The sequence below is a fragment of the Podarcis erhardii genome (genome assembly GCF_964252035.2).
Source record: "Podarcis erhardii genome assembly, chromosome: 3".
In the NCBI taxonomy this organism is placed as follows: Eukaryota; Metazoa; Chordata; class Lepidosauria; order Squamata; family Lacertidae; genus Podarcis; species Podarcis erhardii.
In genome coordinates, this window is record NC_138507.1 from 93,758,187 (window position 1) to 93,775,681 (window position 17,495).

At 40.2% G+C, this 17,495-nt stretch overlaps 1 protein-coding gene across 4 annotated transcripts in view; it reads right to left on the reverse strand.

The window, feature by feature from the left end:
- Positions 1-17,495, reverse strand: part of DISP1 (dispatched RND transporter family member 1) — an 87,114-nt gene that overhangs the window by 18,888 nt on the left and 50,731 nt on the right. For all 4 annotated transcript variants that reach the window (XM_081857774.1, XM_081857775.1, XM_081857776.1 and 1 more), the window contains exon 3: positions 11-40. In XM_081857774.1, coding sequence (XP_081713900.1) covers positions 11-40 — 30 coding nt within the window. The remainder of the gene's footprint in view (positions 1-10; positions 41-17,495) is intronic.

Genomic DNA, 17,495 nt, shown 5'->3' on the forward strand with positions numbered 1-17,495 from the left:
CACATCTTACCTTTTTGGCCACGTTAATGTTCTGGCTGGCCTGAAAATCAAAAGAAAAATAATCTTAGATAGATAACAGATATACCAATGCCCAATAATTTCCCTCCCCTCAACATGTTTATAGAGATCAGCAAGAGGCAGTAAAGGGATTAAACTAGTACGTTTGCTTTTCAAGGATCTACACTGTGCTAGTAATTTGATGCAGATATAGCAGATGTACTTTGTCATCAAGAGCTTGCGGGGGGGGGGGGGCGATGATCCACAGCACTTCCTTCCCTTTCTACAGAATGTATTCTGGAAACGTTTCCCAAGTCGATTTCCAAAGTCAAGCTCATACCTAAGACACTCTATACAACACTGATTTTCTTGCCAACAGGAAAGAAACAAATAGGAAATTACAAACCTCTATTCTTAGATTGTTTAAAAGCAGTTTGCTTTTAAACTGCTATGCATTAAATATGAAAATATTTCATGTACACACCAAAATGCAATACACATTATCTTTACTTGGATCCCTAAGTACAAATATTCTAATATTATTTTAGTAAGAGAACATGGCCAAGAGTTCTGAGCTGTTTGCTCCCTTCAAACAAACAAACAAGAGGTCATGCTCTGATTTAGAAAAAGCAATTCAAGTTTTGGTTTCCAAACTCTAATCAGATGACTAAAAAAGGGCCTCCTGGGAAAGCTGAAAATCCTCTGAAAAATGCCAGATATATGGACATGACAAACATAACAAACAGATGTTCAGAAATAACTTAAGCTAAGCTTCAGGTAAAAAAAAAAAGAAGTTACTTCACACTGAAGGTCAATTCTAAAAGGTGCTTCTGTTTGCTCCTAAGCTACTGAGTTGGTGGATAGTTTTTTTCAAGAAAAGTTCATTCGTAGAAAGGTATAATGTTTCTAGTTTTGAAAGAAGAGAGTTTTCAAAATTGCTATATGATAATGTTATTGATGAAACCATGAAAAGCAACTGTGAATTCAAAGACCATCACAATCGACATAGTGGCCCACTTTTGACAATGCAACCAACAGCAGTGTGTTCTTAAACACATGAGCCTCAGTCTTATGCACTCCATCTTTTTCAGTCCTTAATATACACATTTCTCAAATATGTAACAGAAAATGCCTACACTTGGATCTTGGGGAAAGCATGTGGGGACCTAGCCGTGCTTTATCACTGCTTTAATTAGGCATTCTATAGAATTCATTATACTGCTATGTTGTACCAAGCCCTGCTTGGAATGAACTTTTTGATAACATTTGGATAACGCATGGATAAATTACATTAATCCACAATTCTCTCGTGGGGAGTGTTTGCCCTTCTCCACAAAGCAGTTTGGGGAAGGTGTTCTTGACAAACCAAACTGGAGCATAAAAGAGACCTTTTAAAACTGTGCATATCATCCATTAACGCAGCGGGAAAATTCTATTTTGCTATGCCTTTCTACGTTTAAGCATAACAGAAAAGACTGTTGAAGTCAAAGATGGATAATGTTCCTAACCAACATAATAAAGTCGTCATAAAACAGCTGCAACATATTGGTTACAGTGCAGGGCTTCATTTTGGTGCACAGCTTTTTTAATGCATACTTCTGGAAACAAAACAGTTTGATAGCAGGTGTGACCTTTAACATTTCAGACTTGAAGGACTTAATCATCGCTTTTGTGCAGCTCAAATATGCTTAAAGCCACTGAGTTGGTAGAAAAGGAAACATAGATGCAAGCTGGGATCTCTCCAGAACAATTTTGGGCATATCCATTGGCCTGCACAGATCCCCCCCCTCTCTCTGTCTCTCTCTCTCTCTGTGTGTGTGTGTGTGTGTGTGTGTGTGTTAAACACTTTCAGCATGCCATGTCACCAAAAGCTTTTCAAACTCCTTAAACTTTTTTTTTTTTTAAAGAGTGGCCTGCTTTGAAGTATTGCTGGGGAAAGGTAAGGGTGGTTCCTGCTTTTTGAAAACAAAATGCTGCGCTGCAATTATTTGGATTCATGTCCTTTTCCCCCAGAAAGATGTTGTGTGAATTATTTTTAAACGCTATCTCAAATAAAGTCATACTCAGCATAGGCCCATTGAAATCAGCGGACTTAAGTCCATTCGTTTCAGAGAGTCTCCTCCAAGTATGACATAAGAAATAAATACTGGCATAGATACTCACTGATAGCTTATGGTCTCTGAAGAAATTAATTTGTTTTGCTCAAGAACAGAATTCGGGTCTCTGGGCTCTGCTTAATAAACTAACTCTCTAAATCGTATACAGTACTATGGAGAGAGTTCAAGGCTAAGTTAGTAAACCAACTCAACATTCAGAATGATGAGAGAGAAGACTGCTTTGGCAAAACTACTGCCATCATTTTCGAGATGAAGTAAAAGGGGAAATTGTATTATTTCCAGAGCAGCCATTTCCTGATCAACTTAGATGTTGGTGAAAATGAATTCGGGGGGGTTGGGGGTTGGGGGGGGAGAGGCTTCATATTTAAACACTTGTATTCAGACAAACCTAACTGCCTGCCCTGTAGCAGATGTAAGCAAACTGACCGATAAACTCTTGGAAAAGGAAAGCAGGGCATGCCAACATAGAAAGGCACCATGTCACAGATCTGAAAAGGATACCATATTGTATTCATCCTTTATAAATAACCCTACAGGACATTTATGAAAACAGGAACAATCGGTATTTACTGTTCATTATTTCCATTTGCAGATACTGAACTGACTTGCCCGGGACAGTTGGCGTAAAAAAAAGGTTGCTGCCATTTTGGTACCACACAAGATCCTTTTAGTTTCCCAGGCTTTTAAATCCTGTTACATTGCTTTTATACTGCTTGGTGTTTGCTTTTAATCCCGACTGCCTTTATACTGCTCTTTCGTATCATGGTGTTTTTATCATGCTTTTGTTTTAAAATTGTATTGTTGCAATGTTAACTTATTGAAAGCTGTTCAGAGAAGCTCCTCAAGGTGGGGTATAAATCTAATACACAAGAAAAAAAGTAAGATAAAAGGTCTTCGTTGCAAACTGTTTGATAAACATTGCTTTAATTGCTGCATTACTTTTTACTGTTGCATTACTTTAAAAAAAATAGTAATAATCCGCCACCACTCTGAGAACAATTATGGTTGAAAAGCAGTATATGTATATTGTAAATAAAGGGGACATGAAAGCGATTATAAACACTTACCTGGGATACTATAAACATGATAATGTTTAATGAGGCTTTCTTCCCTACAAACCCTTACCTTCCAACTTTTGAGAATACACATTCATGGGTTCAAGTGTTATTTTATATGCCTCCACTACTATATATATAATTTAAGTCATGAGTGCATATTAAGCTGATCCCTGAACTTACAGTTCAATACAGATGATGATTTCAGGATGCCGGCATTCTGACAAATGCAGAACAAATCTCTCTAAATGTATACAGTGCCACAGTTAAAGCTTCATATGCTTGGCTAGTAGTTCTGAGAAAAAGCATCCAGTTTTATTTCGCCCCTCGGCTCTGCCTAAAAGATGGACATGACTTTTCTTCTCACGATGTGTCTTGTCACTCATAAATAGGCCTGTATTTCTTCAAGGTTCTATTGCTTAGGTTCAAGTATACATAGAACACAAAATTGGTACAGGATGCTGTAGTTTGCTTAATAATGGGTGATTGGGGTGCATATTAACAGAAGCTTTCCTGTCAGTCATGTTGGCTTCAAATGATTTCTAACTTTGTCTTTTGCTCCAGTATATTGAAGTCAGTGAAAGTAATGGAAATCCAAAATAAATTGTTATAATTGAAGCTTAGTATTTAGATGGGAAGGGGGTATTTGCAGCCTAATTACGGTCTCGTGTTGGATAGAGGTGGTTTGGGGAGTGCCAACGCTATATTCCATCGTAAACAGTGGCATTCTGTAATAGTTGCAAGTTATTTTACATTTCCCTAAGCACAACACTGTGATTCACATTGCACCAGTGTTCATCAATATGATTAACTGGTTCAAAATAAGTTTCTAGCTAAGAGGCAGCATATCAAGACAAACCTTTTAGTTCATGGAAGGTGAACACATAGCCTTCAAGATGTTAATGAGCTCCAACTCCCCATAAGACCCAGACAGCATGGCCAATGGAGAGGGAAAATGGGAGTTGTAGCCCAATAATATGCAAGGAGGGGGGGAGGTACTTCATCCCTGCTTGAGCAGAATGTGAAAAATCCCACTATTTGCAGGTCTTTGGATATAGGTAGGTAAACGTAAAGGACCCCTGGATGGCTATGTCCAGTCTAAGGCGACTATGGGGATGCAGTGCTCATCTCGCTTTCAGGCCGAGGGAGCCAGTGTTTGTCCACAGACAGCTTTCCAGGTTATGTGGCAAGCATGAATAAACCACTTCTGGCACAACGTAACACCGTGACGGAAACCAGAGCGCACGGAAACGCTGTTTACCTTCCTACCACAGCAATACCTATTTATCTACTTGCACTGGTGTGCTTTAGAACTGCTAGTTAGGCAGGAGTTGGGACACAGCAACAGGAGCTCACCCCATTGTGCAGATTCGAACTGCCAACCTTCTGATCGGCAAGCCAAAGAGGCTCAGTGGTTTAGACCACAGTGCCACAGCATGGAAGAGGGAAATCTTGCTGTAATTAAAGAAAAGTAGCTCTCATTATGACTGTAACTTTTAGAGCAGAGAGAGCCTGACTTGCACCAAATGGGCAATATAGATCGTCAACTGCAGGAAAGTTACAGGGGAAAGGTCTATGCATACTGAACAGCACTCTCATTTTCACCCAATAAAAACAATTGAAAAACTCAATACAAATGTGTATCAAAGTTGTCACGCCACCACCAAGTGCCTTTCATTGTCAATTTGATCCTGCCACTCTGTCTTTCAATATCATTGCAAAGTCCCTGATTTTCATGTTATTTCTTACAATTTGCCTGCCACTATGCTAACAGAAAACCACCAGAGCAGTCAAATATATAGTGAAACGTGACTACAGTAGCTTAATCTAGAAACTGGTACATTGGTTGTGCTAGTGAAAATGCTGTCCCCATATGCTGGGATTTGTATCTTAGAACAGCTTGCATTGCCTTTAGCCTTACCTAAGATTTTACTAATGTTCCCTTCCCTGTATCATATTTGGGTAATGGGTCTGCATTCTTTACTCTCTTAAGAGACTGATGGTTAAACCAGATCCCCTTTCCGCACCCCCTCCCTAGCACTGAAGCTAAATGTTTGAGATCTATGCATTACTTTATCATCCAAATAGACTGTTACAAAGTCCTGGCAGCCTTTGAACACTAGGGCTATTCGTCTCTGGCATGAAAATCAAAGGAACTGACTATAAATGGATGAGGTCTTGCTGGGATCCAAAATGGTGCTTAAGCTTTGGATTTTGGAACAAATGGAATTTACTAGAAATGATTTACAGATAGTCGTTTTTCCAGCTGTCACTACCTTTCATTTAAAAAGAAGAAGGCAAAAATGAGATACTGCATTTCATAGGATTGTGCATCTTTATTTTTCCTTGAGCATCGCCCATTGCAATTATTTTTTCTGACATTCTCTGTCTTCAGTTTTGGAACCAGCAGGACCATTTCAAACATTACCTTTCCTACACAAACATGCAAAGTGCATTACTTTGGCATGGATGCATAATGCCCTGAATGTCCAGAATTGGCCTCCATAGTCACTTACGGGCTCATTGTTAAAACCGTGTTTATGGAAGACAATCTTACTCAGCTACAAGTGATCGCCAAAGAAGAAGGTATTTTATTTTTATTTATAAAATATATATATGGTATTTCAAGATAGGTAACAACTATTTAAAATAAGGTAAGGCCAGGTAAAAGTAATTAGAACTGCCAATATCCCTCACATCTATCCCAGCACAGGACTTATACGTCAAATGCTTGGCAGAAGAGGAAGGTGTTCGTCTTTTTACTTGCAACTTTTCCACCTCCTCAACTGCTTTTCCCTCTAGCAATTACAGGTGCACATTTGTGAGAGTAAATGCACACATCTGGAAGTCTGCGGGCCAGAGTAGAAAGAAAGGGCCCTCTTGGCTCTTCTTTCCTCCAAATCAACCCTGCCCAAGTCTGCTTTACCCTAACAGACATGGCAACAACACTTTTTGGTGCACACATTTCTGCATATAATGTTCTCCCCCAACCCCACTTTCAGGCCTCTCATGAAAAGATACAGTTTGCTGGGTTAGCTAAATAAAAGGTTCTGAAATATTCAAAGACAATAAAAGTTTAATATCACTGTGAGTCACAATTTGAGAACAGGCCAACATCTAATTTGGAGCAGGCATTTTACTACTAAATACTTCATAAGATGAAATTCTTTTGTGCTGCCTTCTCCACATCCCTTCCATAACCGAAATGAAATTGAATAATAGTTGGCCTAAATGATGGCCAAGTGGCTTTCAGCAGCATTTTTGGCACATAGTTGCTTCCATAACAGACTTTATTTGTATGCTTTCATTACACCTCCTATTTCAAGCAGCATCACAAGGTCAAGGTCACTAATATATTTGAGAGGAAACTGAAACGATTCAGCAAAAATCACACGAGACAACAGACTCCTCCAAAACTGTACAAGAGGAGAGACATGAAGGGTGAATATTGTTAGTTATATGCATGATTATAGTTGCTCATTAAAAATACTAATTCTCTCTTTACTGTATCCAAACTACAGTTTTGAAAAGCTGCGTGTTTCCTAGTATCCCTTAAAAGTTTTTCTTATGATGCAGAGACCTTCCAAAAGATAACACATGCACTTACACAGAAATCCTCAAGATATTTGTGAAAACATGCCAAATATTACAAATGTTTGTCATAGCATCTAAGGCTTTCAAAAAAAGGCTACTCATGCATTATGGATCAGCAAGGGGTGGGGGTTGGTTTGATGTATTTATACACATATTTTTATCCCATATTTTTCTAGTGCTCATGCACCTAACAATTAAAAACACAATATAAAAACCGAGGCAATATAACAAAGCAGATAGGTACACAGCAGACAAACCAAAAGCATCAGATAATTTTTTTTAAAAGCCTGCTTAAACAGAAAGATTTTGACCGTAGAGTAAACCACCACAGAGGAGACCAACCAAGCCTTATGGAGCGAAGAGTTCACATATTTTAGATGCAGCCACAAAGAAGGTCTTTCTTCCATCCCCACCAGTCGAGGTTCCATAGTTGGAACATAGAGAAGGGGCCTCTCTGTAAGAGCTTAGGGAATGGAAAGGGTTGTGTTGGATGTGGTGATTTGCAAGGTCACCTGGATCCAAGGCAGGGGTCGCCAACCTTTTTGGATCATTTCAAATTTTGAGAGAGTGCTTGGGGCACCAGTCACGTAACAGCTGTTGGTGTGTGTGTGTGTGTGTGTGTGTGTGTGTGAGTGAGAGAGAGAGAGAGAGAGAGAGAGAGAGAGAGAGAGAGTGTTATGTGTGTGGTACAACACAAAATTAGAGAGGCAGCCACCCCTGGCAGCCTTATGTGAAACCATAGGAAGTCAGCTATGCCCTACTGGTCCCAATTGTGGAGATCACGATCACACTCACTCACTGTTATCATTGCTATCTAATAGCAACAGGCCACATTCCTAAGTGCCAGGAAAAATATACAAGGCGGCCACACTACTCACTCTCATTTCACAGAAATCGGTTAAATGATACCTGCACTTTCTGCCCCACAGCTTTCTTTTTCCAAGGGCTAGAAAAATTTTCAAAAAGAAAAATTAAAGCTTAAGAGTCTGCGGCATCTGCCCAGGGGCACCAGGAAAAGCCTTTGCAACTGTCTATGGCACCAGGCTTGCAACCCCTGACATAAGCCATTTTATAGTTTGCTGCTTTGCCTTGTCTTGGATTTTAAAAATGAATCAAGTAGTTCGGCTTTGGAACATTGCTATTTAAGAGATGGAATTTAGAAACAGCCTGAAGGGTGTTAGCTAAATCTGTACCTTGTACAAAGCAACTCCCCGACAAAAACACACATCTTCAAAACAGTTTGCAATCCTAATTTTGGACGTTTTACTCTTTGGGCCTAAGTCAACAAAACCATCGTAAAGTAGTATTCCTGCTCTCCAAACATATCTGAATGACTTAGATGTCAGCTAGGTCATTTGGAAAATTTGGGTTGTGCTGTATTTGCTCATATAGTTATACATTCCTCCCTCTTTTTCTACTGCTATTTCTCTCTCAGTTTTCATAGAAACTGGGAGCCCAGCATCAACATTAAGGAGATCTAGATTCTACTAGTAGTTTTCACCGAGCATGTTCAATGCTTAGCCACAAGCTGTATAAAAAAAGTATCTTGCTTATATATCCAGTAATGGGGGTTGACTCACTCCTGACACACCTAGTTATTAAATTTCTTTAGCTAGTTTAGACACTTACTTTCTTTGCTTAGGGAAACCTCCCCCCCTCTATTTCCTTTAATCTGGTGTCTTCATTAAGAGAAAAGTGAAAGAAAGGTTTGAGGCTACGTCCAAATAAAATGCCAGTTAGTTCAGCATTTGATTTTATGTGTGGGGAAAGAACCAAAATAAAATAAAATAAAAATACAGAGAGTAACTGAACAGAAGTGGGATAAAATTTAATAGCATTAGCAGCATTAAAATGCTTACAGCACTGAGCCATGAAATGGAAGGGAGATTCCTGTACAGAATTGTTTTTAATCTTTTTAAGCAAAAGTTAAAAGATTTAGAGAATTTAACTACCAGATACAAAACACAGTAGTGTTTATTTACATTTCTGTGCCATTCCAAAAGGCTTGGGACAAAGAGAACTAGAGTAGATTGGCATTATCATGTCATATACTCTTGTGGGAAAGGAGTACCATGTTTTGGGGGTAGATACTAAGAACACTTCTCCATATGTACTTACACCCAAAATTTGGGCCTGCTTCTCAGTTGATAAATCTGTGTCTAGACAGAATCACTTGAAAATAGAGGTGGAGGCTCATGGGACGGATAGATATGACAAGTTCTTGTACACAGATGTCAGGGAAAACGGTGCTAGCCTGCCTCCCAACCTCCATTATGATTTTTATGTATAGCAAACTCAAGGTAAAGGTAAAGGTAAAGGGACCCATGACCATTAGATCCAGTCGTGGATGCCTCTGGGGTTGTGGCGCTCATCTTGCTTTACTGGCTGAGGGAGCAGGCGTACAGCTTCTGGGTGATGGGGCCAGCATGACTAAGCCAAATGCATGTTTGAGGAGCAAAAACTAACATTTCGAGCTGTGATGCTGCTGTAAAGTTTGTACTTGCTTGGTACAATATACAGATTTGTCCACCTTACAGTCCTCAAATGCTGTTGGCATCCATCTGTCTAGGGAGACAATGGAGGAGTGTCCCTTTAGGAGTGAGGTCAAAATGTTGCTTCCCTGAGAAATTATTCTGTGACTCAGAATGTCAGATAAGGCTGCACATATGCACAAGGTGTGCTTTTAGTAGTTTCTTTTCATCCACAGAAAAGAACTAAGAAAATGCCCCTAAAGGATTTTTTTAACTACTCCAGGGACATGCTAGAGAAACCCCCAAGTCAATAGGGCTGGGCGATACCAGCTTTTCAACATTGCAATATATCACCAGCCAAACATCGCGGCCTGGCGATATACTGCGATGTTGGAAAAAAAGCTGCACTGTCCCCAGCTTGCGAGGCGCCAGGGGAAATTGCCACAGCTCTCACTGTGGGAGCTGAGGTAGTTTTGCCCCAGCACCTAGTGGGAGCCTGGGACAAGGCAACTTCTTTGTACGGTTCAGCTGGGGCACGGGAGGGTGGAAAGAAAACAAGGCCATGTTGGACATGATAGAAAGGGAGTGAATGAGTTGCGTTACAGATAAGAACGCATATTGGAGCCATCAGGAGATGGGAGAACGCAACAAATCATGCTACAGAAGCTTCAAAGAGAATGGATGATTGAGCACTTATGCATAGCTGGTGGTGTAAAACAGGGTAGTAACAAAGGGGACTAACAGCATATCTAATTAAGTCAGCATGGCTGAAATAATGCTTTAATTAGTCAGTGTTGCTGAAATGATGCTTTGAGACTGTGCTGAACTAACAGTAAAGAGGGGGGTGGGTTTGGTGATTTTACGTTGCTGTTACCTATGCTTGCATTGCGTTTGAATCCTTTGCAGCGACTTCTGCATTGGAGTTGCCACCTTGCATGTGCAAAATGAATGTTTTTGATTTACTACTGTGTTATTATTGACCTCCAGCAAGGAAGCCTAGTTATTTCCCTACAGTGGAACATTTGGATCATGTCAAATCCCTATAAAGTAGGGTCTGTGATTTAATGTGCAGTTGGGAGGCATGGAAAAGGTTCCTGAACCTTTCCCCACCAATGTTCCTTTGTCTCCCAACATCACTTCTCCCCAGCCATTTTTCTCCTGGTATGGGTTGCTTCTGGAGTCCCAGAAGAGGAACAGTAGTTGGCAAATTGTGGAGTGAAATGTAGTACGAGAGAGGAGTGGAGTGTTCAGCTTTCAGCTCAACTGCCCCCCACCATGTTCAAATCTCCTACATAAATATACATTTTATTTATTACATGTATATCCCACCTTTCGTCCAAGAAACCCCCCCCCCTTCATTTTATCATTGAGTAACCCTTTGAGGTAGGTTAGTCTGGGAGACTGCAAATGGCGCAAAGTTGCCCCACGAGCTTCACAGATGAGTGGGGATTCAAACTCTGGCCTGCTGCCACCATGTCTATTTTGTCCTGAAGGCAGACCCTTGTATTTTTTTTAAACAAGAACAAGCCAACAACAGTGGCTGGGTCCTTGCATGTTCTACTCACATTTATAGTTGAACATGATTATTTCAAGCATCATAGGAACAAATTTCATAGCGCCACTGTGTTAGAAGTTCCTTTGGTAAAATGCAATTGATTTGTGATTAGTTGAAAACTTAACATGTAAACTTCTAAAATTATATGCGGTCATACTAAGAACCTTATGTAAAGAAGGGAGATCAGAGGAAGTCTTGGAAGACTTGTAGATAATCCATTAGAAAGAGAGAAATCCAAGATCTACAGTAAAGTAGAGCCAACCAAAATGTCATGAAGTCATGAGTAACCTTTCTAATTCCCAATATATATCTGAAACTATGCAAGTATTTGACATTCACGTTCCATAAATAAACTTCAGAAAAATAAAGTCTAGCACTTGCACACATTCAAGAATGTTGAAAAGCAGACGCCCTTGTTGAGTCTGGTCTCCCCCTAATTATCCTGATTCTTTTAAAGAATTAGGGCCTTGCTGCTTAAGTGTTTTGAAAGCTATTCATCTATCGTCCCAAAATAACTCAGCCTTTTTGTCCTTGAATTAAGATGCTCACAGTTCATTCAGTGTACATTTTGAGCACTATCAAGCATAGCTTGTTCATAACTTGCTACAAGCTTTAAAATGGACTGAAATAGTACTTTTCATAATTAACAGTGGGACAGAGGTATATTCTTGCTGTATTAATTATCTCATTTGCACGCTACAGTTCAAAGGAATAACAGATCACTAGGTTAAGTACTGAATATTCTTCTGTTTCTTAGAAGGTGAGAGATGAAGGGCATGGGAAATGAGTTTTCAAACACTTTGTTGCTACCATTTGCAAATGCCAGATTCTAAAGGTCAAAAACTACTCCGGGATTGTAGAGCAGAGGCCAAAGCAAGAATTTACAAAACCCTTTTGGAAACTGCAAAGAACTCTGTTTCTAAAAAGACAGTAATTACAACAAGGCCTTAGGTTGACTATGTAATGTGCTATCTTATTAAACTAAGAACATTTAGCCTCTACAGACTGTATGTAGACATTAACTTGCCAGACATTAACTTTGAAATGGTTTTCAATACAGTGTGGTATATTTGCATAGAACCTAAGGCAATGGGGAACGCTTTAATGAAACTACAGCATATTGCTTTCATATGCACACTAAATAAGCAAAATGGGATCTGTGGAAAGATATTAATAAAGCCTGAACAAACTTCCTAAATTAATGTTGACTGTGACTAATTTATTTGAGCAAAGAGCTAGGCAGGCCTAGCAAGTGTCGATGATGCACTGACATTCCAGAGAACCCATAGATCAGAAGTTTCTGGAGTACAAACTGTGTCATTCTGAAGGCGTCAGATACTGGGAAACCTTTTCCAATTTTGTGCGGACAAGGGGAAACATAGGATTATATCCAGTGTTGCCATAACACCTGTGCAATGGAACTTCCCTCTCATCTCTCTGCTGAAACTCCTTGTGCACCCTCAAAATCTGCTGCAGAGCGTTGCAGGATTCTCTGGAGTGGTTTTGGGGCACATGTGGAGAGGAGAAGTCCTCTTGTACAACCAAAAACACTGCTTGCACAGCACTGCATACAAACAACCCACAGCTTTTATGGGCATTAGTTTCTTGGGCAGTCCCCTTTTTACTTTGTCCGTAGAGGGGGAGGAGATGACAAGACAATGTTAAATGAGAGTGGGTGTAGAAACAAATTCTATTTTGCAGAACACTATGCTTCCATTCTAAAACAAGCAGCCTTTCCACTTCTTTGAATAGCACTCATGCAGTGGTGTACATACTACAGCAGTGGTCAGGCTACCAGAGTCCTGAAACTGCCATAGCTGTCTCACCAGCCAAATATGGTAAAAAACACTCCTGGCAACTGAGGTCACCTGTGCCTCTGGCACAGCACTCCCAGACCATCACCACAAGGCAATTGGCCAATTGAATGGCCTTGAGAACCACTCACATACTCCATCTTGTCAGGATTCAGAATCAGTTTGGGTTTCTACAGCCTTTCCCGCTTCAAATGTTACAGAGAAATAGAAGTTCTGTTGATTACATGCTGATGACACTTCACCAGACCCCCAAATGACCATTCCCAACACTGCAAGCTGCGTGTGAAGTTAGTACAATTCTTTTATGACTCGAGTAACAGCTGAGGCTGTTTGGGAGTGCAGATGTGAGCTCTGAAGTTTCTTTTGTTCCTGTTTGGGGGCCATTGTACCAAAGGGATTATAAGCAGACTTTTGGGGAAAATATATGGCCAGCTTCAATGTCATGCCAGCGGATAGAAAGGGACTCCCTTACCCCAATTCCCCCTGTGCCTCCCCAGTCTGCTCTGTAGGGTCCTCCAACTATCTAGAGCAGATTTGGGGGGCATGGGGGGAGGAGAGGAAGGAAAAGTTCCCTTGTGCAAGTGGAAGTCTGTTGCAGAAGTAGAATGCCACAATTGTTGCTAGAGCCATTGTTTTATTACAGGAACAAACAAATACAATTTAAAAGGGTCCCAAATCCATTACATCAATTGTTTAGCCCTTTTGTGAACTTATCAAGTTTGAGCTTCTGGTTAAACACAACTAAATTACAAGGGGAGAAGGTATCCTTGGAGGAGGCCTCAAGAAATTGTGCCGGAAGTTCTGTAGGCGAGGCGAGAACCCTCAGGAACCTAGGACTCAATATGTGTGTGTGTGTGTGTGTGTGTGTGTGTGTGTGTGTGTGTTTTGCACACATGGGCAAGAACTGCAGCCCCTTCACCTTCTAAAAAAATCTCATCTGGGGGACTGGTTGGAAAGCCTGAAGTGCCTATAGGATGGGGAACAAAACCCCTGCGCTTCTCGCTTCTGAAGGCTATCTTAACATCTCACTTTCTTCCCCCTCTCCTTCAGGTTCTGTGTGTTTGTTTGTTCTGAAAGTGTGGTGTTTTAATAAGGTATATTCCCAGCCCTGATCTGCCGGAACCTGAAGGATAAGTAACATGCATTAATCAACAACAACAACACGATCATTGAAAGTGAGGTGAAGAAAAAGAGAGGAAGGGGGGGTGTTTTCATTTTTTCATTTGGGGGGAAAAAATTCCACCCTTCCACCAGGGGTTGCCTTTTTTCAAAAAACAAAGCAAAGACAAAGTTTTTTTCTTTTGGCAAGCTGCTAGGACCTGATAAATCGAGCTGGCCAGGGGAATGTGAGCTCTGGCCGGCGGGCTGTAGAAGCAACAGTGGGTGCTTCGCATGTTGGGAAGTCTGGCCCTCTCTGATGCTGAGATCGGCCGCAGCTCTGGGAGCCCCTCTCCAATTGGCTGCAGGTTGCCCAGGGGCAGAGCTCCAGGCGATTGCAGCATTGGAGAGGGGCACTGCCACCTCTCCAATGCTTCTGTCCTGGAACTGCGGTTGATCACAGCATCATCCACAGCAGGGGCAGGCAACCTAAGGCCCGTGGACTGGATGCAGCCCAATCGCCTTCTCAATCCGGCCCACAGACGGTCCGGGAATCAGCGTGTTTTTACTTGAGTAGAATGTGTGCTTTTATTTAAAATGCATCTCTGGGTTATTTGTGGGGTGTAGGAATTTGTTCCTTTTTTTTTTTTTTTTTTAAATAGTCCGGACCACCACATGGTCTGAGGGACGGTGGACTGGCCCGCAGCTGAAAAGTGTTGCTGACCCCTGATCCACAGCATCATTGGAGAGGGGCACCGGCACCTGGGCTCCAGTGGGTGAGCCCGCCCCGCCCCCAGCACACCGCATCCCCTGGCATGCGTGCCCACCCAGGGCAGCAAACAGGGACACAATGTCCCTGCTGTCTACTACTCCATAATATAAGAAAGTGAAAAAGTTAGTGAGTTATTGATATCAATCTCTATAGTGTCAGCTTTACTTTTAGAAACAAAACCAACTACATTTATTTGAAATGTTGAAACCACTCTGAGTGTACACAGTTATTTCAAATTCATTAGAGTTTCTGTAATTCAAAGGTAAATACTATGCCGAATTCAATTCAGCTGAAAAACAGCAGAAGCAATTCTTCACTTTTTAAAAACTGATTTAGAACACGAAGAATCAACACTTCATTCTTTTAATGTTAGGTCACTGACAAATGCTAAGCTCTAGAAGGATTGAAAAACCTGCTATGACCTGCTGTGCCAAACTGGTTACTTGCCAAGTCTCAATTTTTTGTTAAATTTGTAGAGAGATCTTTCCTTTGTAATATTGGTTTCCCCCTACCTTTTCAAATCCCAATTAAAGTTAACAATGTGGAGATATACAGTAATGAAAGCTGCTTTCATTATACACTAAATTTAATTAATGTGTCATACAAAAATGGAAGGACACCTGCATTTAATATTACACTGTCAGAACATGCACACTGCAGTGCTGAATGACTTCCAACTAGGGCTGTTTTACACACTTTTTTTTAATTGCCTTCCCAGCTTTTGGACAAAACCGAGGTCTGTATGCTCTGTGCAGGGCAATGTGCACATTTAAAAATAGAATTAAACAAAAAACCCTTACATTATTTCTATGTAAGAATATCATTTTTGTGTGTGGAATAGATCTAATGCAATAGGGAAAAGTCAATTTCATGTCCAGTTTTGAAAAATAGCACCATTTAATAAATTTGAGGTTTAAAAATAAGAGAAGATAAGGATATTTATAGAACAACACACAATGTTCAACTTCCAAACCAAGGATGCTTAATTTAACTATAACTTACACCGGGGGGGGGGGGGGGGCTACCAGAAAAGTAGATTTGATTCCGTCTTCATACTAAAATAAAGCCAAGCAGGCTGGGTATAGAGAAGAAGAACAGAAATTGAGATATAGGAGAGCTTGCCAAAGTGCCAGAGAAAGTTTGAAAAGCGTATGCCAGCACCTAATTATGAAATACCTAAGCAGGTGGCAGAGCCAGATGCCACGGTGTAATGTTGGTTTGGGTTTGACCACTAAAAGAATTGGGCAGATGGATCAGAGCCTGCTGCTCAGTGCTGGTGGACCGTCTAAAGAGGAATCAAGTATTCTGCTCAAAGAACTTTCCAGTAACATCCACAATAGAGATAAAATTCTGACATTACGTATTTCGTGTATATTTTCTTACAGAGATCATTCCAAAAACACCCTATACCTAGTTCATGTGGGGATCAATGTGCTGTCCATTTTGGTTATGAAATGCCATTTCCTACCAATACCAAGTGTTAGGTTTTTTGTTTTTTGTTTGTAAATCTCTTTAGGATCATCATACTGAAGAGTACAAAGAATCAAAAAGCCCAAGTTAAAATCCACAGATCACAATCCTTGTAAACACTGATCTAACTGCATTTAGTTTAGCTCAACTGTTGGGATCCGAAAAGGGTTTGACATGAAAGATGTTGCTGAAGAACAACAATTCTCATTACAATTTTATATTCTGTGTATTTTAATCAACGCCAAGAGATCGTATGAGACAACTAACTGTAAGCTAGTCAAGAGAAAAACCTCCACCTTGCAGTAATCTGAAAGGTACATATATGAGGACACATAGCTTGCCTACTGTCCTGGTCAGATGTTCAACTTGATTTGTCTTCAGCCAAACTGTAAGATATTACATATATATTATTAACAATGAAATACTGTGTGTATACTCAGAAGCAAGTCCCACTGAGTTACCCAGGTTGGTATAGAACTGCATCCTAACACTGTTTTTCTACCAAATAATGTACCCCCTGGGAAATGTGTGGTAAAGATGAGTGCTTTCCAAGAACCAAGGTTTCGGGTACCTAGGTTCCTGAATGGCTTGGCTCCTGAACAAATTGGCTCCTGCATGTCACAAACCTGGAAGTAAGTGTTCTAGTTTGTGAATGTTTTTTGGAAGCCGAACGTCTATTTTGGCTGTCGGCATTGTTTCTGGGGCCAATCAGAAGCCGCGCCTTGGTTTGCAATCGTTTGGGAAGTTGAACGGACTTCAAGAACGGATTGAGTTCAGGAAACAAGGCACCACATGAAAGACACATCAAAAAGTATTTGTAATAACAAGTCACAAAATGGCATGTCTTAATGTGAAAATATTTAAGATAGAAATCATTTTAGATCATGTGTAGCAGATGTTGGGGTGGTAAGTAATAAAATAGTATTTTTGTAGTAAAAGAATATGCTGCATTGATTTTATTACTACAAAATTTAGTAACTTCAGAATTGATGCACATTTTAAAACTGAAAATGGATTGCACTTGGATTATTCCAAGATGATTAAACTTGCCTTACCGACACAAAAGAAGGCTTCATACCTAAATGAGTGCACTTCACCCAGACAATTATGTAGTCTGTAGGGTTAAATAATCTGATGATTTTATTGTTTTATTCTTTATTGTAAACTTTGTTTTACTACAATCAAGCGTTGTGAGATAAACAAATAATGATCCTTATTATTCCTGTTCAGAGGGGCATCAACAATCCCAACCAACTAACTTGGGTCAATTTGAAATTCTGCTACCCCTAACATCCTGCCAATCAATCATTAAGACTTACAATTTTGGATATGCCATGACTTATGTAAGGTATCTAAAATAACCAAACCTTCTTTATCTTTAATTCAACATGGGCTATTGGAGGGTAAGTTTGCACATATTTCTAGATGAAACATGTCTGATGCACTAGAACTATAGTGGGAAGTATTTAGCTCACTATAGGCTTGCTTTAAAATCTCTTATCTACATTGTGAAACAAGTAAAGTAGAAAGCATATAAAAATAACAATTCAGA